This window comes from Bos javanicus, chromosome 18, assembly GCF_032452875.1.
Source record: "Bos javanicus breed banteng chromosome 18, ARS-OSU_banteng_1.0, whole genome shotgun sequence".
Taxonomy (NCBI): Eukaryota; Metazoa; Chordata; class Mammalia; order Artiodactyla; family Bovidae; genus Bos; species Bos javanicus.
In genome coordinates this window covers 13,506,144-13,527,917 of record NC_083885.1, presented here as the reverse complement: position 1 = coordinate 13,527,917, position 21,774 = coordinate 13,506,144, and the positions used below count along the sequence as shown (strand labels likewise).

Below are 21,774 nucleotides of genomic sequence, written 5' to 3'. Positions count from 1 at the left end.
TGGTCCCTGCAGACCTGGGGACAAGGGAGGGTCCATGGCTGCAGCCCCCTCACAGACATGGGGACGGTGGCTGAATTTTCTGATGAGTGGGGGCAGCCAGTCCCCAGATGCTGTGGTTCTGGATGGTTCTGTTGCCTGCCCACGACCTTGCTCTGGTGTGTTTGAACTCCAGCAGAGGCAGTTAGGGTGAGGGACCCTGAGGGCACTGAGTGGGGTATAGACAGTGGATGCTTATACTTTGCCCCAGCTGTCAAGGTTGTTATTTTGTTATTGGCATGCACAGAATCCAAGGGCAGCCCTGATAAGGCTCATGAGGGTTTTACCTCTGGTCAGAGAGGGAAATGGGTTTTGGTGTGTTTTTGTTTTTAAGTGAAAATAGCCCCCGCTGTGTTTCAAGTCCAGCATATGCTGGGGGCTGGGAGGCTTGCCCCCAGTGGCTGACAGCTGACAGCCTGTGTGTGACGAGTTATCGGAGGTGGACCCTAGGCCTGGAGAGTGAGATAACCGGTCAGGCTGGGCAAGGCTGGGCAGAGCCTTTGGGTGCTGCTCAGATAGATAAATGCCCTGGGGCACACCTCCTGTTTGTATGCTCACCCAGCTCAGAGTACCTTCTTCTACCTGCAAGTCGGCATTGCGGGGTGGGGGTGGCTTGCAGTCTGCAGACAGGACTCTGAACTCAAGCCACCTGGTTGGCCAGGTTGCAACTGGAGTTGGCACTCCTGGTCAGGCTCTAAGCATGACCAGTGGTCCAGGGGGCCATGGGTTGCGAGCAGCCCACCAGGCCGGCCGGGGGTTGTCCCTCCCTCACTGGGCAGCATGTCCTGCCCTCCCAGACATGAGGATGGGTGCAATCTGTGAGTTCGTTACGGGGGGATAGTGACTTTGCAGGAGGTGGCTGGCCCTCTAGCGGAAACCTGAGGTCCTGACCCCCTTGCAAGGTAGAACTGGGGCGCCCCTGCAGGGCAGCAAGGTGCCATGTCACAGCCAGACAAGGCCAGGACAGGCCCAGTCCTGAAAGCCTGAGGGACCAGCCACCAGGCCCCGCCTGCCCTGCCATCTGCCCACAGCCCACAGCCACTCCTCTCCCAAGCCCACCAGGCTCTATCTACCGGCCCCAGCTGTTGCCTGGTGTTTATCTGGGGGGTGTCAGCACTGGGAACCCCAAGGGGGCCAGCTTCCAGCCAGTGCCTGCCTACTGGTGCCCTGGGGCAGACTGTGCCCCCTGCCCTGAAGCACAGGTGGGAGCTGCCCCTAACCATGGTGATGACAGCAGAGACCCTAGTTTTACCCGATGACCCCTCCATCCTGCGATGTGGAAGCTGAGGTTCCTTGTTGAGGTGATGGACTTAAAGCCAGGGCAGCCAGAGGCCGACCCAGCTTCCCAGACGGCCTCCCAGCCCTGCTGTCTAAGGCTGGGATGGAGCCCCATATAGAAAGGACATTATGGGGAGTAGTAAAGCGTTTACTCATCGGCCAAAGTCAATGAACATTAACGTCTCATTCTATGCTTTTATTCTTCTTTCTGTAAAAAGAAAGGAATATTACAGAGTCCCCTTTGTCCTGGGATCCAGCCCATTTCCCTCCCGACCAAAGAGCCTCCACTGTCTGAGACAGAGCTAAGCTCAGGGTCCACGGAGCCCTGGGGGTCCTGGGGCTGGGCTTGGCCAGCCACACCCCTTTCCTGGGTCCACAGGGGCTGGGACGCTTGCCGGGCATGGCCCTGGTCCCCTGAAAGGGGGCCCTGGGGCTGGGCTTGGCCAGGCACACCCCCTTCCTGGATCCTCAGAGACCTCATCTGTGGGGTGGGGAGGGGAGCCCCCGCTCACCCTGGGGCGGAGACCCCCACACCCGCTGAGGTGTGCAGAGATGACAGCAGAGAGGGCTGCTGGGCAGGAACCCCGCCTCCCCGTCCCGTGGCTCTGGCCACGCCTCTTCCCCGCCCCGCCCCCAGCCCGCCCGGCTTCCGGCTTCTGACGTGGAGTGTGAATGGAGGAGTGATGCAATCCTCCAGCCTCTTGCTGCATGCGGAAACCAAAGCCTCAGGGTTTTCACTTTCCACCTAAGGAAATATAGGACTGCCCAGAAAGGTCCCTCCTCCCCCAACCCTTCCCCGCTCTCTGCTCTGCCCAGGCTCCTCGGGCCACTGGTGGGAGGGCACCTGGGCTTGCCCTCCCAGGGCCCCTCACCCTGGGTCCCAGCCACGTGGTGGGTTGCACCATCCTGGATGCTCAGGAGAAGGAATTCCCTGCTGCTCCACCTCTCCCCACCCACAGTGGGGGTATGTGTATCAGAAGGGCCCCAGAGTCCCGGGTCTGGCCCTGTCATGGAAGACGGGTCCTTTCTAAGCCTCTGGCTCCTCTTCTGTGCTGGGAGTGGCAGTGCTGATGTGCATAATACAGGACAGCTGTGTTGGGGCTGACCTGGAGGGCCTGGACTGAGTGTGTGTCCACCCCCGAGCCACACGCTGAGAGTCACTGGTGCTGTTTGCCCCTTGCACATGTCGGCCCCTTCATCTGAGCCTCTCCCAGCCAGGGCTCAGCTCCTGCCGCTGAAGACGGCTTTGGTGCCCTGACAGGGACTCTGCCCCCACGTTCTCAAGGCCTCACATGGGCCCCACCACCCTGAAGCGGGTCCACCACCAGCTTCTGACAAGTGCAGGACCACCAACTGGGAGCCCTGGGGGCCCGGCCAGGGTCCCCATGAGTGAGGGCCACTCCGGGTCCATTTGTCACAGCCCTCCACTGTCGTACCTGGTATGGGGAACATCTGAAGGTTTCAGTTGAGGAGCAGGGGCCAAAGGCAACTGGTCTTAAGGCAGATTTTAACCTCTACTTTCTGGCACGTGGCAGATGGTCCTAATCAGCCATTGCATGAGCCAGGCTCAGCGTAGCAAAGAGAAAAGGACAGGGAGGGTGGTATTACGCTATCAGTTAATTTCCGAGAGAGAAGCTGTGGGTAGGGGCTGGTCCTAACCAGAGCTCATGGGGCCAGTTCCTGTTTTTCGCCCACCTGGACTGTCGTGTCTCATTTAGTTAATTAGCGTGGATTTATTTCTTTGAGGGCCTTTCTCTCACTTTGTAAAAGTACATGTAATTAATTTAGCTGGGGAGCGAGCCACGTGGCACCTGCCAGCCCAGGTTGGTTCTGTCTAGAGAAGTGCTGTGTGCGGGGCGTGGTGGACAGATGTCCTTCCCATGGGTCCAGGCCATCCGGTTAATGTTAGACTGCCAGCCCGCCCAGCATAAAAGGCCCTACCTGCGCCCTGGCCATCCCCCTGGGCAGCTGGTGCCAGCAGCAGCATGAGGCAGAGCCACCCCTAGAGCCGTCACGCCAGGCGTGTTTCCACGGGGGACACAGTGGAGAAGGCATGGGTGTTGGGGGCTGGTTTGTTCCTTTGTTTTCATCTCATCCACAGGGATGTGGTGGAGGAGGGCACCGGTAGGGCTGGTTCCTTCCTTCCTTTTCATCTCATTCTATTTGCTTTTGAGTTTACAGAGTTGGCTGCCTTCACGCCAGCTCGCCAGGCCCCTGAGCACTCAGCCCCTGCCCCTGCTCAGGTCTGGGGTCTCCCCGGGTCCCAGGTGGGGCCTGCCTGTGTTGTTGAGTTTGTGGAGCCCAGCTTGCCTGCCCTGTGTCCCCACCCCACATCTCCACCCCACCGTGGGGACTGCCTTGGGGTGGGGTCTTCTGTACCTGCCTCGACACCAGCAGCGGAGTTGGTGCTGGTTCTCTGGTCTAACCACTGGGACCCCCAGCTGTAGGTCTCCTTCAGCCCCTCCCTGCACCCTCCCCCCTGCCGACTTGTCAGGCTTAGGTCTCATCCTCTGTGTCCCCAAGGGATCCTACGAGGACCCTCTGAAGAGAGGGTTCCCCCCTTGAGAGGTTAGGGTGTCAGATAAATTGTGCTGAAGTGTCAGGTGGGAGCAGAAAAGTGACTGTGTGCACACACACCACCCCCACCCCCACGTGGCAGCTTGTGCTTCTCAAGGGCGCCCCCTGGAGGGACTCAGGTGCGGGTGGAGGTGTTTTGATTCCCCATGGGAGGTTGAAATCTATCCATCAGGAAACCTTCCCTTATGGCAGCCTGGGGGCACCTGTGCTCAGCCTGTAGCCTGGGGTTCCCTCCCTTCTAGAGTCCAGATGGTCAGACCCGGGAAAGGGGCTGGGGAGTGCCTGCCCCTCTGCCCGCGTTTCCACAGCACTCACTCGCTGCCCTCTCTCCACAGTGCTACTCACGGCCGTGAACTGTTACAGCGTGAAGGCCGCCACCCGCGTCCAGGACGCCTTCGCCGCTGCCAAGCTGCTGGCGCTGGCCTTGATCATCCTGCTCGGCTTCATCCAGATCGGGAAGGGTGAGTGCGCCTAGGGTGGGGGCTCTGTCTCTGGACACCTGGCCCCAGATCCACCGCCTTGGCTAAGGGGATTCACTAGAGTCAGTGGGTCGGGTGGTCCCAGGAGAAGCGCTGATGCTGAGGTAGGCCTAGTGAATGTGGTGACCAGCAAGTTGTCAGTCCTGGAGCAGGGGAAGAAATGGGGCCACCACGCAGACCACGGTCCCCTGTCCACACAGGGCGGGCATGGTGGTGACGCGGAGTCAAGGGGAGAGCTTGGCGATGCACCTGCCGTGTCAGGAGTGTGGCCAAGAGGTGTTGTTGCCAGTGCTGGTGGATCTTCCACTTGGGAACGTGCCCCCAGCCCTCTGCAGGGCCCCCGGTGCCATGTGGATGCCCGCCCACCGTCCCCACCCCTCCCACGATGGCCACCCACGTGGCATGATAGGTGGCCCACAGAGCTTCCGTTTCTGAAGGAGGGTGTCTCGGTGAACAGAGGCACAGCTGGATGGTAGGCCAGGCTGGCCATCTGCTCAGCTGCCGCAGGTCAGTGGTCCCGCAGGGCTGAGGTCCCCACCCCAGCCCCGTGTGTAAGGAGGGACCCTGGAGCCTCACTCTGCATCTGGGTGCTGATAGAGTCGGGGGCAGTAGGTGGGAGACCAGCCTGTGTCCCCTGGCTTCCTGGGATCTCACACCCCAGCATTTTCCTGAAGACAAGACTGTCTGGAGCACGCTGGCCAGGCCAGGCTCCAGGTGTCAAGGGGGTGACAGCTATGAGGGAGGTGGTCAGGGCGGAGGGGACTCCCTGCTGTCTGGAGCTTACGTTGGGAACCAACAGTTTGGGAGAAGAAACCCCTCCTGTGCCACCAGCCTGTCCTGCTGGGAACTGTGTCATGTCTCCCAAGGAGGAGGACTTGCTGAGGGAGATTCGCCTGGCTGGTGTGATAAGATGCAGACTGACGAGGAATGCAGGGGGACTGGACTTCTGTGAAAACAGATTTCAGCAGGGATAGCAAAGAGCTTTTGTTCAGCTTGAATACATAACGTGTTTATAATTCTGTTGCCGTCGAAAACATCCTCCCCCTGAAGCCATTCCTTTCTGAACCTGGGAAGCAGTGCAGCGTCTGCAGAATTCCTGTCTACGGGTTTTCCTCCAGATGGTCCCCTCCCTTCTAGAGGACTTTGTGGAAACCACCCTTTCCCCATGACCGCTGCCTGATCTCCGCTCCGGTGGCTGCCCCAGGGTCCCGAGCTGAATGTTGGCAGGAGGGCCAGGACCCTTCACGCGGGGCTCAGCACCATGGTGCCTGGATGGCCGCGGGCCGCACTGCATCTGGAGGGTAGACCTGTGTCTCACAGACTGGCCCATGCCTTTTTCCTGCTGTCCTTCACCCAGTGCCGGGCCCCACCGGCCTGCCTGGAGCCCAGGGGTCCCAGGGCTGCAGAAGGGGCTGGGGCGTGGGGCCAGCAGGTCTGGTTCCAGGCCTCTGTGGCCTCATCCTTGATGCCGTGAGACTCACAGGCAGTGTTGCCCTCCTTCTCATCCTTCTTCCCCAGGACCAGACCATGAATAGGAAACTCAGATTGGGGAGGGTCAGCCCCGACCAGGATGGCTTTTCTGAGGGCTGGAGAGGGGGTTGGTGTGTCCAGGGACCACTCTGCAGTCCTGGACTGAGATTTCAGGTGTGGGAGGGGCTCGCTGGGACTGAGGGTGGGGGGGATCGGGCGTGTGGGCCCTCAAGACCACTCCCAGCCTTTTCAGGAAAGGGGAGACTGAGATTATCTCAGATCCCAGCGGGCACGGCTCAGCCGGGGGAAGCCCCAGAGAGCAGCAGGCCCAGCGGCAGGGTTGGGACTGGAGCCCTGACGACCAGGGCTGAGCAAGAAGAGAAGCGTGGGCAGCTTTTTGTGTTTTTGCTTTTGTCTGCTGGCCATTTACCTACAGCACCTGCAAGGCCCTCAGCCCAAGGTCAGGCTGTTCCCGGATTGGAGGGTGGGAGATGTACAGAGAAGGCGGGTCCCTAGAGCCCAGCCCTGCCCAGAGGACACATGGTGGGACCTCGTGGGTGTGTGGATGCGGTGGCTGGGGTCACCCTGCAGATAAAGGGTGCCCCTGCTGGAGGTCATGGGAGGGGACCAGGCAGCCCCGCCCCACACCCCCCACAACAGCTCCCACGAGCTCACCTGGCACTGGGCCCAGCAGGAGTCCTGGGTGTGGAGGCCACTGTGGATGGTCACCATGTGCAGGGACGTAAGCTCCCTTGGGTCAGCCTACCTGCATCCTGCTCCAGGGCAGTGTCGGCAGGTGGTGGGGAAGGCCCTGAGCAGCTCTGCTGGTGGTTGGGGGGCCTGGAGGAGACCCTCATCCCGGGAGGATCTGGGGCTCAGACTGTTCTCTCCAGGCAGAGCCCTGTGCCTCCTGGAGCCTCGCATCCTCATCTGATAAGCGGCCGCAGCAGCCCCAGGCCTGTCTCTGGGTCGTGGGCAGGTGCCTCGGGCAGCCTGTGAGCAGAGCTGCTCTCTTCAAAATCGGGGGGAGATGTTTCGGATGCTCCTAGGCCCGGCCACCCCAGTGCAGGACTCAGGGTGCCCGTGACAGAGGCCGTCTTAGAGGGGTCGGGACCACACTAGGACTGCAGGACGTTGACTGGGGCCACAAGGCTGGACTTCCGTCCTCCCCCAGTCACCCGTGCCCCAGAAGACAGGGCCGGCGCTTGGTGGGCCGTCTGATGCCCGGAGCAGCGGGTCACATGCAGGCGGGGCGCCACAGCTGCCGTGGGAGGACTGATGCAGGCGGCTCACCCCCTCGGGTGCTCTTTGATGGTTTTTAATTGAGACCTTTCTGTCTGCCTGCGCAGCTCACATGCTTTACTTGTGAGGCCCGCCCAGAAGAAATCAAAGGCCTGGCAGCTGGCTCTGTCTTCCTGCCGCCCCCACTCAGCCCCGCCCTGGGTGGTCAGCAGCAGGCCGGCGGCAGCAGGGCAAAGCCCCGTGCTAGGCACTATGGGTGCTCGGGGGTCTCCCAGCCTGTGCAGTGGGCACAGTGGGTGCTCGCGGATCTGCCTCCCGTGCAGTAGGGAGAGGGTCCTTTGAATCATCACACCAGTCTTGATGTCCAGCAGCAGCTCCTCCAGGAGTTTAAAAGATGGATGACACAGTAGACAGGCTGGCCGTGGGAACCGTCCAGTCCTTGCCCCCCACCCCCTTAGGCAGAGCCAAAGAACAGGCACCAGACCCCAGGTACCCAGCCCAGGGTGGGGAAACAGGAGAGAGGACCCCTGACAAGCCCACTGCAGATGTAACACCCCCCCCCACCCCCACCAGGGATGCCTGGTCTGTGGATGGAGCAGAGGGCAGAGCTGACTCTCAGCAGAGCTCAGCCCTGCAGCCAAGCACCTGCTTGCTGGCCCAGTGATAGAGAGGCGGGGTCCACGGCCAGGCTGTTTCACGTCCCAACTGTGCCTGTGCGTTGCGGAGTAGAGACTGGGGCGTCTGAGCCCTCGCTCTGCAGAGTGTCCTGGGGCGGCCGCAGCACAGGACACGGACAGGGCTTCAGACACTGCAGTTTTGGTCTCAGAGTCTTGGGGCTGGCAGTCCACAGTCCAGGCCAAGCTCCCTGCTAAGCTCACAGGAGGAGCCTTCCTGCCTAGTGCTTCCCAGGTTCGTGGCCACATCACACGGCCTCCATCCTCACGTGGCCCCCACGTCTCTGTCTTACAAGGACGCTTGGGGAATGGGGCCCACCCTAGTTCACGGCGTCTTGCCTTGCGATCCTTGCCTTGATTACATCTGCAAAGACCCTTTATCAGAGCATGTCACGTTCTGAGGTTCCAGGGGGGACATGAACTGTTGGGGGTACCCTGTTCAGCATCTGGCACCACGTGTGGAGCCCCAAGAGTTACAGAGGGACCAAGTGAAAGATTCCAGCACAGTGGACGTCCCCCGCCCTGGTTGAGGGGGTGACTTTCTCACAGTCGGCCTCCCATCCGGGGAGGGGTTCTAGGGGCTGTGGCAGGAGGGGCGGGTCCTGGTCACCCTGAGGCTTTGGGATTTTTCTGGCTTTCCGCCAGCCGCCATCTCCAGACTAGCTGCGGGTTCCCATGCCCGGGCCCAGGCCCAGCCGTGGTGAGGGTGACAGGCCAGGCCGGTCCCAGGGGGACACAGAGACCTTGGCGAGCCTTTGTCCTCTGATCCGGAGGGCTGGCGCGTTCCAGTGCGCACACGGCCCCTCTGAGGGCGGGGCGCCTGCACCCCCAGGCTCTCTTGGCTGGTTCCCACGGCCCTGTCTGCATGACGCAGGGGTTTGGGCTGCTTTTCCTGAAATGGGCTCCCTGGGGCCTTGTGAACACTCCCCTCCCAATCCCCCTTGTTCTCAGAGGGATCCTGGTGGGCAGGCGGGCCTGCCTGGTGCCCAGAGCTGCCCGGGGGCCGGTGTGTGGCTGTCTGCTAGCTTTCACCTTCCTGTGGCCCTGTGAGGCCTGCAGAGAAGCCCCAGAGAAGGGGGTGCCCAGGGGACCCCACTGAATTGCTGGAGTTCCCACACCCAGGCCCCACAAGAGGGCCTCCCCACCTGTCCACCCTGGTGAAATTCCTGTCTGCCTCTCGTGGGTCTGGGGGCCCTGTGAGGACAGAGCTGGAGTGGGGAATTCCATGGTCATGGGCAGGGGTGGGGGATCGGCACAGTCATCTCTCTCGCGTCTGTTTGGTGCCTGGAGCTCTATGTTTAAACAAGACTCGCACTCCAGCTTGGGGTCCGTGGGAACCCTCTCACGTGGCCCAGACACCTGCCATCGCTCTTGGGCGGATCCTGCCCGGCAGTGTCTGCTGGGGGAGCCTCCTCATGCTCTGTCCAGCTGCACTCGCTTTCGCCCACCAGATGGCCCCCACCCCCACCCTTACCCTGCATGACAGCCCCAGGTGTGTCTCTGGTCAGCACCATGTCCCCTGCTTGCCGGGGCTGGTGGGTGGCTGAGACCACTGTGTGGAGTCTGGGGTCTGCCCTCCCAGAAGGGCTCCCCCGTGTCTGTTCCCTGCGCTGGCTGCTGGCACCGGGCAGCTGCCCGCACCCGTGGGGCTCTGGCCGCCTCACTCGGCTTTTTGCTGTTCTGGAGACAGGCGGGTGGCCCCCCTTGGCTCTCCAGAGCTGTGTTGAGGGCCCCATTCCCGACGGGATGTGTGGATGGCATGGGCAGGTGAGGCCGCTGTGCCCGTCCCGGCCAAGTGCCGTGTGGAGCCAGCAGAGCCGGCGCCTGCTCCAAGGCGCCTGTGGAGAGGAGGGCAGCGCTCGGACAGCATTTGGTTGGGTGCCCGGTGCAGCTGCAGGCCTGATCTGGGAGGCCCTCCAGCAGACAGAGGCTGGACAGACCCAGGAGCTCCACTGAGGGGGCCTGTGTGGGTTCACTTGGGGCAGTTCGGCGGGAGGGAGGTGACGGGGTGGGGGCAGTCCAGAGGGGCTTGCAGTAGTGGGTTGGAGCCCAAAGCTGCCAGATTCCCGGCGGAGCTCCCCCGAGCCCCGACACTGTGCCAGGAGTGACGGCAGGGGGATGCAGGGTCTGGGATGCTCCACTTTGCTCCAGGGAAGTTGGACACTTTGTAGACAGGAAATGAGGCCCCAGACAACCCGGGAGCTCCCCGCAGGACGGCCCAGCCACACCTGTCCTTCAGAGGCGTGGGCAGCCCAGTGAGATTGTTCAGTCTGAGTTCGGGCAGAGCCACTGTTTTCTTGGGGTTTCAAGGCTACAAGTCACCCTGTACATCCAGGAAATTCTGGGGACAGGAATTCCATCTACTGTCTCGGGGCGATGATGCTTTCACGTAAGGACACCAGGCTGGTTGTTGTCCACAGAGCTGAGTAAACCCTTGATGAAAACAGAAGCTTCCAGATGTCAGGGCTAAAAACCATGGTTCTTACATGAAAACCCAGCCTGTATTTCAAGCCTCGAATTTCATCCTTGGCAAAAACAGCAGCTGTTCTGCGTAGTGGTGTCTCCAGCCCACAAGTGCACGTGTGTGTGTTCCTGGGTGTGCACCCACGTGCACACACATGCAGGCAGTGTCACTGCTTCAGGGTTGTGCCTGAGGTGGGAGCCAGTTCTAGCAATGCACTGAGGTCTGTCTCGCAGCCTGTGTGCAAAGAAGCTTCCCGTGAATCCGCAGGAGACAAGGAGGCGTGTCCTGGTGGGGAAGTGGGGCAGGTTGAGGAGAACGGCAGGTTCGCTCCTTGGAAGGAGCCCTTGTTGGCAAAGACCTCTGATGCCCTAGAAACCAGTGGCAGCCGCAGCAAAGCATGTGGGGGTGCGGGATCTGTGCAGACCAGGCATGGTGGAGCCGCTAGGGGCTCCCCTGGGCTCTCTGGAGCAGCTGCAGAATTCTGAGAGCGGTGGGCGCCTCATGGCCCCAGAGCTGGGCCCCTGGCAGGTGGCCTGAGCCTCCGTATCCCTGATGGTGGGACAGATGTAAAGGGATGTACATTCCAGAACATTGCGTGGGGACTGGCCGGGCTCTGGGTGCTGTGCTGAGGTGCACTGTCCAGCTGTCTGCGCCACCCCTGGCCCTGCTGATCACCCTGTGACTGGGCAGTCTCGGGACCCAGGCATCCTACTCGGATCACATGTGGGCGGCGGGCTGGGTGAAGTGCCAGCCGCCTTGGAGCCTGTGCTCATCATGAGATCATGGCCTCATCTGGTGGGCAGAAGCGGCCTCACGCATCCCCCGTCCATCTCCTAGCTTAGGCTGGAGGTGAAGGGCAGACAGAGTGCAGGCATGCGGACCCAGAAACAGGCACTCAGGGTCCATCTCTCCCTCAAGGAGCTTTATTGGAGGAAATGGGTGCTGCCTGGAAGGAAGTGCAGGCTTCAGTTGGGTGGGTGGAAGGAGGGGTTCATGGGAGTCTCCCTGTCATGCCCCAGGGGTGGTGTGGCAGCCTCCGTCTCCCCATCCCCCGAGGGGCCTGCAGACCTGCTGGCCGTGGGCCACAGGGACCCATGTGTCAGCCCCGGGGTCCCGTGGACCTGAGCCAGCTGTTCTCAGACCCTCACCTGCAGGTGAGAGACTGTCCCTGTCCTGATTTGATGCTCAGCTCCTCCAGCCCCGTGTGCCCAGCACACTGGCTCTGCTCCCCTCAGCACCTCTGCTTCTGTTGCAAGCCTCTCCCACGAAGGTGATGGTCGCTGAGGTGTGTATCAGTGCCCCTGCCACCCCCAGAGCTAGGGAGCCAGGAACTGACCCCCCATGGGGACTGGCTAACCCCCTACTGGGTCAGTGCCCACTGTCAGGCTGGCGCCTCATTATGGAGCAAGTCTTTCCAGCCCTGGGTATTAAGGGGCCATTTCACCAATGTTATAACAGTCCAGAACAGGCAGGCCAGACACCATGCTGGTAGCCAAGGACCCTTCTGAGACCCCCATGTTTCATGTCTATTGTACCAAGTTGAGGGGGGGCCCCCGTGACACGTCTAATGATATATGGATTTGGCCTCATTTAGGAAAAGGGAGGAATGGAGCTGAGGCCCCTCTGGTTTGCTGGGGCCCTGAATCCAGTGACACATGTCCTTTTAGGACACAGGAGTCACAGCCAGAGGTGCCAGGTGATGGTGGGGCAGAGGTCAAGCCATGCAGCCACAAGTCCAGGATACCCGGGGCCCTTTGGGGTAGAAATGGTCAGCTGGGAAGCCAGCCCCCTTGTGTCCAAGAGCCAGTATGTCCATCTGGGTTAAAGAGCAGCCCACCTTCCCCAGCTACAGCCCCTTGGGTCTGCCGCGTCCAGGGGCAGGCATGAGAAGCCTGGGTTTACAGCTCTGGGCTCCTGGCACTGAAGGGGAGAGCAGGTCTCTGGCCCAGAGCCACGTCACGGGGTGTCCTATCCCCCAGGCACAGACAGGCAGGGGTGCTCAGCACGGGTCTGCAGAGCCACCAGTCCCATCTGAGGGTCCAGAGGAGGGCCCTGGGGGCTGCATTCCTCATGCTCAGGGCAGAGCCGAGCTCCCTTGGCCCCCACGCCCTCGGCCCCGGGTGGCTCACAGGTGCATTTAATCTGTTGCATTTTTGTCTGTTATCATGTTTTGCTCCAGGAACATTCCGGAACTTGTGGCTTGACCTCGGTGCCATGCTGTCTAACCCAGAATTCCTTTCTTTCTGTTTGTCCTCTGCCAGGTGACGTAGCCAATCTGGATCCCAAGTCCTCCTTTGAAGGCACCAAACTGGATGTGGGAAACATCGTGCTGGCGCTGTACAGCGGCCTCTTTGCCTATGGGGGATGGTAGGTTCTAGAACTCCTAGGCCCCAGAGCGCCCAGAAACCCACATATCTTGGTCGTCTGTGATGATTCTAGGGCAGGAGACCCCTCACATCCCAAGGAAGCACAGAGGGGCCCCCATAGCAGCCCTAGTGCTCTTTGTGGCCCCCAAGAAGGGGGCCCCCAGATAAACTTCTAGGGACACTGCTGACCCTTCGGAGACTGCTGCTGCCCGGGTGTGTGGGGAGGGGCAGGACCATCGCCATCTCAGTAGGGGCCTGGGGGTTGTGGGGTCCCCTCTCCCCGCCCAGGGCAGCTGGGAAGGGTCCCATGGGACCTATATTCTTTTGTTCCAATGACAAAAGGAATGTCTAGTAAAAGTCTGCTCTCTGAATTCTAGGAATTACTTGAATTTTGTCACAGAGGAGATGATTAATCCCTACAGGTATGTGTGTGATCAGAGGTGTGTGTTTTCATCATTTTCACCTGAGAGGAGGAAGAAGCCTGGCTGTATCCAAGAGCCCATCATTGGGCCCAGCCCAGTGCAGTGCAGGGAGGGTCCCTGGGGTTGGGCTCACGGGGGGCTATGTGACCTTGAATAGCATACTCCCACAGAAAGGGTAGGAAGCCCACTTCACAGATACGGGCTGGGTTGCTGGCCCATGTTTGCACAGCTGCCCTGCCCCATGCACCGCCTTCCAGCCACATGCCGCTCCCCCTGCAGTGAAACGTGGGCTCAGCCACTGAGGGGTCGGCTGGCCCTGTGCTGGGCCTTGTTTTGTTGACATGCCCGCCCGGTCCTCTCAGAAACCTGCCCCTGGCCATTATCATCTCGCTCCCGATCGTCACCCTGGTGTACGTGCTGACGAACCTGGCCTACTTCACCACACTGACCCCCGAACAGATGCTCACGTCGGAGGCCGTGGCCGTGGTAAGATGCCAGCCCTGCCCTCCGAGCTCAGACAGGAGCAGAGGGGGCCCCTCCTTTGCAAACCATCCTCCTACCAGGAGGGGTTGAGCCGGTGCTTTGCCAGGCCTGCTGGGCGTGCAGGGTACTGGCTGCGAGTGGGGACCACAGGAGGCTTTAACGGCGCTGGTGCTCAGGCCGCCCGGACGGTTTTAGATTGGCTCAGCGGTGCTGGAGCTGAGGGGCTGAGTCCATTACACACCTCCAGCCCCACCTCAGAGGCTGGTCCACCATCTGAATAAATACTGAGCTCCTCAGGGAGGGTCGTGTGGATGAGAAAGGGGACTCTGGGGCCGGGGGTGTCTCAGGAAGGGACTGCAGGGCGGGGGTGTCTCGGAGGCAGGGCTCACGGTCCGTGTCCATCCAGGACTTCGGGAACTACCACTTGGGCGTCATGTCCTGGATCATCCCCGTGTTCGTGGGCCTGTCCTGCTTCGGCTCGGTCAACGGGTCCCTCTTCACGTCCTCCAGGTGAGCCCGGCCAGGGCGGCTCTGTCGTGCGGGCCCCGTGGGGCCAGAGCAGGACAGGGTGTGGGTCGACACTGCACATGGCTTCCTCACGTGAGTTCTGAGGGTTCTCTTTCTTGTTACTTTGAGTAACAATGTAGCCGTCAGGATGTTCACGTGACTTGGAAATAACCCAAATCCCTGCCTAGAGGTGACACAGCTACCCTGTCCATCCAGACCCTCGTGGGTTCATCTGGACCTTGCTGGGCCGGGGCTGATGGGACCCCTCAGCAGCCGTCCACGAGGGACACTGAGGCCCACGGCACAGGCCCCTCCACCCCCACCTGCCTGGGTCCCTTGGCCGAGGCTGACCGCCACCCCCTTGTCCACAGGCTGTTCTTCGTGGGGGCCCGGGAGGGCCATCTGCCCTCCATCCTCTCCATGATCCACCCACGGCTGCTGACGCCCGTACCCTCACTGGTGTTCACGGTGAGTCCCCGCCCTCCATGTAGGGGGTCACTGGCAGGTGGAGGACAGGTGTGTCCCTTGGGGATCACGGGGCTTTGAGATGGTGGTGCATGCCCTGTCTGGGGACCCCTGTGCTGGTTCCACCTGGTGTCAGCCAGGCTGGGGATCAGAGGCTGAGATGAGATGTAGATAGGTTAGCACAAGTGTAGTACCCTTCATCACATGCGCCCCTGGATGCCAGAGAGCATAAGACAGTTTTTTGTTTCTCCAGAATTAATACACGGTAGTTGTTAAAAAAAAAATCTAAAATCAGCATAGAGGCACTTGAAGCCAAACCTCTCGACCAGGGTAGACATGGCTTCTGCCACCTCCATGAAGCCCAGGACCTCAGCCACCTGCCATCAGCACGTCCCTTTGCTCTGAGGGCCCTCGCGTGGTGCGGACCACTTCTTCTGCTAAGAAGGGGTGCGTGCGGTCATCCCTCCCCCTAGCTCATCCTGAGGCTCATGGCCTGCCCTCTGCTTGCAGTGCATCATGACCCTGCTCTACGCCTTCTCCAAAGATATCTTCTCCGTCATCAACTTCTTCAGCTTCTTCAACTGGCTCTGCGTGGCCCTGGCCATTGCTGGCATGCTCTGGCTTCGCTACCAGAAACCGGAGCTGGAGCGGCCCATCAAGGTGAGGGCTGGGCGTCCACGCTGTCCCCTCCACAGACCAGGGCTCAGGGCGCCTTCCCCAAGGGCACCTTGATCAGTGCATGAACACCTTCTGATCTGGACGAGGGACTGAGTTCGGTCGATGACTGGTGATAACCAAGCGTGTGATTCCAGGTGCTGGGGTTCATTCAAGATCACAAATGACCCCCTAAAGCCCTGCTCTCCTAGAGCTTGTCTTCTGCCAAAAGAAGAGGGGCAGAAGAAGGCTGCCGTGCCAGGCAGGTGTGCGGGGCAAGGGGACTGAATAGCATGGGGCAGCACTGAGCTGCCTGGCCGAGGGGATGGGAAGAGTGAGGATTGCCATGCTGTCTGGGGAGGGGCGGGTGCTGACGTGACCAAGGATGGGGGTGCCGCGACAGGCTGCAGCGTAGGACATGTCCCCCGACTTTGTCCTCGATTGGTCCTTTCAGACTGTCTGCCCCCTGTCCACCTAGCCTGAGAGGGCCTCTCCCTTTCCTCCACTTGGTAGTGGGGGCAGCTCCCCAAGGGCAACCGTTTTTTTGCACAAAGGGGGCCACATACCTGCCAAGGCCCTGGTGAACACATTGGCTCTGTCCCCCAACAGTGGTGTTGGATCGAAGGCGGAGCCCCTCTGCAGCTGACACAGGCCTCTTGCCTGCTTCCCCACCTAGCAGTCCTGCAGAGGCCAGGCCCGGCCTTCCTGCCTTGGACAGGTTCCCCAGGCGCCAGGGCGACCTCAGTGCCCTGGTCCACCTGGCTCCCTGCTTATGGGGGGGTGCTGTCCCCGTGAGGCCAGGCGTGGTGTAGGCAGTCTGGGCTGACCTTATGGGACCCTTGCTCTCCCCAGGTCTCTTGCCAGTGTGTAGACAGAGGGTGGAGTCCGTGTGTAGACAGACTGCCTGGCAGGAGGCACAGTGTTTGCAGAGGGAGACGAGTGTCCCTGGGCCCCTGGCTGTGTGTGGGTGGGGCTCTCTGCCCAGCGGCTGTGTACCTGTGGTCCAGCCTGTCCACAAGGGCCCTCTGAGAAGGCAGGCACATCTTGCTTGTTAGTGGTGGCCATGGTCTTCCTAGAGGTGTCACCCCCCATCAGCCGACCGTGGGTGGGGGGCAGGGTTCCCTCCTTGTGATGTGGGAACCTGGGAGTCCACCCTCCTCTGACCTTGAGAAGCCTGCTTGTTCCTGCTCACCCGCCGGCTCCCGCTGGTCTTTGGGTAATTACTGCCTGCTGCCCGGTGCTGAGCTGGGTCAGTGGAGAACGCAGCAGGGTCCCGTTTCTCAAGAGGCCGGTGTGGCTCAGGGAGGCCAGCCTGGGGGAACCTCAGGCCCTGGCAGACAGCAGAAATGCTGCTCAGGCAGCATGGTGGGCCTTTTGGATCAAGAAGGCTCAGCTAGGCACAGGGCTGTCTGGGGGTCTGTGGGAGAGGCCGGGTGGGCCCCAGGGAAGGCCAGCTCCAGCAGGGGCGGAGAGAGGGCTCCAGGGGTGCCCGGGTCGTGTCAGGTGTGGACGGGAGGAGACACATGGAGGAGACTCCAGGCTCCCTGGCGTCAGCTGCAGCCCCCCCCGGCAGGTTCATCTGGCCCTCCCAGTGTTCTTCATCCTGGCCTGCCTCTTCCTGATCGCCGTCTCCTTCTGGAAGACCCCCGTGGAGTGTGGCATCGGCTTCACCATCATCCTCAGCGGCCTGCCCGTCTACTTCCTTGGGGTCTGGTGGAGAGACAAGCCCAAGTGGCTGCTCCAGAGCATCTGTGAGTCCCTCCCTGCCTGCTGGGCCTCCTCTGTCCCCCAGAGGTCTGTTCCGCCCACCTGGCTGTGCTCCTCTGACCTCAGTCCAGTGGCCAGGAGCAGCACAGTGGGCAGTGCCCCCCGCCCTGGGTCACTGGCAGGGTTGGGGGCGGTCAGCATCAGGATGTGCGAGGTCCTGGCTGAGGGGCCCGCAGTGGCCAAGCCGGGCCTGGCTGGCGGTGACCTGGCCCACGTATTTCAGGATAAGACGCTGAGCCTGGCACCACCTAATCTCAAAACAAAGGATTCCAGAAAACCAGGCTGCTCTTGCCAAGTAACAAAATCCGCCCTCCCTGTCCCCCCCGCACCGTCTGCCTCCAGCTTAAAGCCATCCAGCTGACCTAGAAAAGCAGGGAGGAGAAAACGGGATCCCTCACAGCGGTCACGGGACTCACTGACAGGCCTGTTCAGGACCTGCGCCGAGACCGCTGTTAGTGCAACGGGCTTCTGGGTGGGCTTAAACACCCCCCAGGGAGCCATCCCAGAATTGCTGGCCACCTGCCTGGGGCCCAGGGCGCTGTCCATCAGTGAAATGATGTGAGCAGTCCCTCACACGTAGGGCCCCTCTGTCCTGAAACGCCCCCCCTAGTGATGCTCCTGGAGTGTCTATGGGTTCACCCGGGCCATAGCACACACACCCGCCTGCTTCAGCCCCTCTGAGGCCTGTGGTGGGTGTGTGGGCAGCCGGGACCATCACCCCGTTATGGGTCCTGGGGTCTGAACTGGGGTGAGGGGTGGAGGCAGTTTACTTGCTGCCTCCATTCCTAGGATCCTCCCTTGCTAGGATCCTTGACCACCCCCGCCACCCTCCAGTAATAGTCCCAGCAGAGAGCCAGGGGAGCAGGCCATGCCCCCCCAGCAGGAGGCCTGGGGCCTGATGCCCACACGTGAATTCCTGGCTTCTCTTACAACCTCGGGACTTAGACAACCAGGGCTGGGTGAGCCCACGTCCTGTGCAGCCCTGACCCCCAGGCACCAGGCCAGGGCACCTGAGTAATGCTCTCTCCTCCCGGCAGTTTCTACGACGGTCCTGTGCCAGAAGCTCATGCACGTGGTTCCCCAGGAGACGTAAGCGACCAGAACCAGGAGGCCACCCTAAGAGAGCAACTTGGTCCTACCATCCAGGCAGCTCTGCCGGGGCCCCCGCTGTCCCTGCCTCAGGGGGCGGCCGGGCCACGGTGAACCCTGGTACGAATTTAGTCCCCGAAGGTGGATGTCCGCAGATACCTCTCGAGCGTGGAGGCAGGAACATCGGACCAAGGAGGCTGCAGGCTTCCTCCCGAACTGGGCCTCCTCCCTTCTCACCTTTGTTTATTTGTATTATTTTTTTTTTAACTTAAGTCTTGCGTCAGGTTGACATTACCAAGACAATTATTTTTTTAAGAAATGGGGTGGAAGTTTCTCCCCAAACGCTGTCTGCAGCACAGCGTTCTTCCGAGAGGCCAGGTCCTGTCACCAGATTCTGACGGTGGCCTGGACACATGTGCTTGGCTTCCCTGTTTCTCCGTTGTTGTAGATGCAGTGACTTTCGTGAAACTAACCTCCGGGCTTACGTCTCGTTGCCTTAAAGCCCTGCGCTAGCTCCCTCCCCCGGAGAAGAGAGAGAAAGCCTAGAGGCTTGTAGAAGCAGGGCCTTCGGGCTGGTGGACAGCGGTGCCTTGGCACCTGCTGTGGGCAGGGGGCTCCAAGCAGAGGTCAGGGGCAGCTGGGCCACCCCGGGCCTCCCGTCAGTACGTGCAGTTGTGGGGGCGGACTACACCCTGTCACTCAGAACATCTCCAAGGTCCTGTCTGTACACCCCACCCTGAACGCCAGCCTGAGCAAAGGCCCGAGGAGTCCGGTGGCTCCTGTGGCAGATGGTGGGCAGTGCAGCCTCAGGCCTGTTCTGCATCAGTTTTGGAATCAAGCTCTAGCTCTTTCAAACCCTCACACTTGAAATCTGTAAGCAGACCCCTCGACCCCTCAGGGGCTTCTTATCTGTGTCCCATGAGGCTGCACCCCCCCACCCCAGGCCTCAAGGGCTGGGTCACAGCCCTGGCAGCTGTCTGGGGTGCTCCCAGCTCCTGGCCGAGGCCCCCTGGCCCCACCCCCGTCACCTGTCCCTGGCGCCCAGCCTCTGCTCCCCAGCTGCACCTGCTCCGGAGGCCGCCTGAGTCCTGCTGGGGCCAGCACGCACACCCGGCCTCCCCCCACTCCCAACAGGAGGCTGTGCTTTTGTTGTTGTAGTTCCCATAGCGTTCTCCCCCGGAGGCAGCCAAGGCCCAGAAGCTCGTCTGGCGTTTCTGGGCGGGCTCTCTGTCTTCCACGGAGCCCGCTTGGGGAGCAGTGTCATCCACGGTCAGTCTCCCTCTAGGCCCTGCCTCAGCCTATGACCCCTGATCTTCTCACCAGGGTGGGGCTGAGCAGAGCCATTGGGCCTCGTTGCTCAGCTGCAGCCAAAAAAGCTGCTGCTGGTTCCCAGGGGCCACGTGACCTCCGCGTGGCCAGTCCACCGTCACCTGCCTGGGCTCTGGGGCCCCATGTGGTCCGATAGGCATAGAGAGAGCAGCTTAGGGGGGCCCAGGATGGACATTGAGGCTGAAGTGGAGGCAGCCAGATGTCCAGCCCTTCTCCCCATGCTGGTCAGGAGACCCTGCCAGCCTGCAGCTCCCAAAACAGCATCCACCGTTGTCTCCTCACCAAGCGAATCCTTCTAGGCGAATCCTTCTAGGCCACGGTCCACACGTCAGGGGCCCGGCTCAGCGTCTGGAGGCAGAACGTCACCGAGGAAGCCAGAGGCCTGATTTGAGACTGTTGGGGCCTCAGTTTTCTTGGGTGTACATGGGGCACTGCCCTCTGCCTCTCCACGGGGCTCCAGCAGCCTCATGGCAGATTTCGGCCTCCTCCCGCGGGACTCTGGAGGCGGCACTTGGGTTACCTCGTGGTCCACCACCGGCTCTCAATGTGACCTGGCGGAGCACAGGGGCCAGGTGACTGTCCAGAGCTTGGTGGCCTCCCTGGGATGTGCACCTAGGGGTGGGGTACTGTCACCCCTGAGCTCCCTTTATACGGAAAGACCAGGGGTGTGGCTCCCCAGCATCTGTGAAGGCAGGCTGGGGGCCCAGGCACCCTGGTTCTGCTGCGTTGGCCTTCTGGGCCGACTCCACTCCTGACCACACTACTGACAGGTGTCCTGAGCGTTCCTGCTTGTGGGTTACTTTTTTTTTAAGCCAGGTTTTGGCATAACGCGCATGTTTGTCCAGCCGTCGTGCTTCACTTCACCCTCACGTCTCCCTGAGGGGAGGGCGCCGTGTTTATTTATTGTGGGGCGATAAGCAGCCGTGCCGCCCCGCGGGTTCCGGCCGCGTCAGCCGCCAGCCACGATGTCGTGTGTGACTTAACGCCTTTCTCTGCTGTTAACGCTAACGTGTTATGCTTAGCTGCTTTGGGATGGGGAGTTTTGTGTTTTGTTGGGGTAATTTGTTTTTTAAGAATTGGAATTATAAGCACTGCTGATGGTCTTTTTGTCTTTTTTTCCGCGCCAAGTTCTGGGTGAGGGAAGTTCCAGGAGGAGGGTGGTGATCACACAGCTCCTTGCCCGGCTCATTTAGTCACTGCGCTCATTCATTCACTCATTAACAGGCAGGTGAGCAAGGCCAGGGAGGAGGCAAGGGCACTGAGCCGGAACTTGGAGCCACTTGTTGGGAGAGGCATTGAAGCCGAGAAGAGGAGAACAGATGGGCTTGGCCTCTTGGCAGCTGCAGGCTTTGGAGTCACCTGGCAGGGGTCGGCACATGCCAGCTTGGGGTCAGAGGGAAGGGCAAGCTTCCACAGCACAGCCTCAGGATGGAGCAGGGCCGAGAGCCACGCCAGCCCTCACTTGTTGATGGCAAACTCCATTTCTTGCAGGGCCTTGCACAGCCAGGTGTAGGTGTGCCAGAATGGGAAGGGCGCCCCTGGGCTGCCACAGCCTGTCATGGCAGCTGCTGAGCCAGCCCCGTCTGCTGGGATGTGGGGCCTTGGGGGCCTCTGTGGCTGTGTTCGTTCCAGCCCCTGGGCTTGGGTCCTGGTACTGCCCTCAGCAGGTCCGCTGCCCATGCCTTGTCCATCCTGCAGCCCCTCAACTCCTTCAGGGGCCCAGCTGGATAAAGTCCCAGGTCAGCTCTGTGAGACGTGGACACGTGCGTTAACGTCCCCTGTCCATCCCAACAGCAGCAGTGAGGGGAGGGCGTGTGCCTGCCACAGCCGCTGATGGAAACGGGTCTGGACACAAAAAGGATGGGTCTCCAACCAGCCCAAGCAAGTTGCCCAACACACGTGTGGTCCGAGCAGAGCTGGTGGGTCTGGGTCCTCTGTGGGGGGAAAGAAATGTCCCTTGGGGGCTGGGAGAAGAACCGAGCATGTTCACCCAACAACCTGTGTCACTCAAACCCTGGGTACCCAGGCACAGAGAGGATGTTTGTTTGGAGAAGGGAAAGAAGGTGGAGGGGTGCTGGCTCTTGCAGGAGACCTCTCTCTTTGTGGTCCCAATATTCTTGGGAAGGGGCTGGTAGGGTGGGGGTGTGGGCAGCGAGACAGGGGCCTCTAACATCAGGGGTTAGCCAAAACCACCAGGAGGGCGCAGGATCTTGCCTGGCTGTGGGGATGGGGGCCAGGCAACAGAACTGGATCCCAAGCAGAGTGAGAGGGGCCCAGGGGGAGAGCAGGGACACCGAGCCATCATGAGCTACCGGGGAGTGAGAGGGGCCCAGGGGGAGAGCTGGGAAACCGAGCCATCATGAGCTACCGGGGAGTGAGAGGGGCCCGGGGGGAGAGCTGGGACACCGAGCCATCATGAGCTACCGGGGAGTGAGAGGGGCCCAGGGGGAGAGCAGGGACACCGAGCCATCA

At 61.1% G+C, this 21,774-nt stretch overlaps 1 protein-coding gene across 2 annotated transcripts in view; it reads left to right on the top strand.

Moving 5' to 3' along the window:
* The window catches only part of SLC7A5 (solute carrier family 7 member 5), a 28,814-nt gene extending 8,419 nt beyond the window's left edge, over nt 1–20,395 (top strand). The window contains exons 2-10 of one of the 2 annotated variants that reach the window (XM_061386966.1): nt 4,227–4,352; nt 12,482–12,587; nt 12,964–13,008; nt 13,371–13,494; nt 13,898–14,001; nt 14,370–14,466; nt 14,974–15,123; nt 16,691–16,868; nt 17,922–20,395. In XM_061386966.1, the coding sequence (XP_061242950.1) occupies nt 4,227–4,352; nt 12,482–12,587; nt 12,964–13,008; nt 13,371–13,494; nt 13,898–14,001; nt 14,370–14,466; nt 14,974–15,123; nt 16,691–16,868; nt 17,922–17,977 (986 nt within the window). In that variant the 3' untranslated portion in view covers nt 17,978–20,395. The remainder of the gene's footprint in view (nt 1–4,226; nt 4,353–12,481; nt 12,588–12,963; nt 13,009–13,370; nt 13,495–13,897; nt 14,002–14,369; nt 14,467–14,973; nt 15,124–16,690; nt 16,869–17,921) is intronic. The other variant, XM_061386965.1, reaches the window with a different exon arrangement.
* Nucleotides 20,396–21,774: the final 1,379 nt, after the last annotated feature.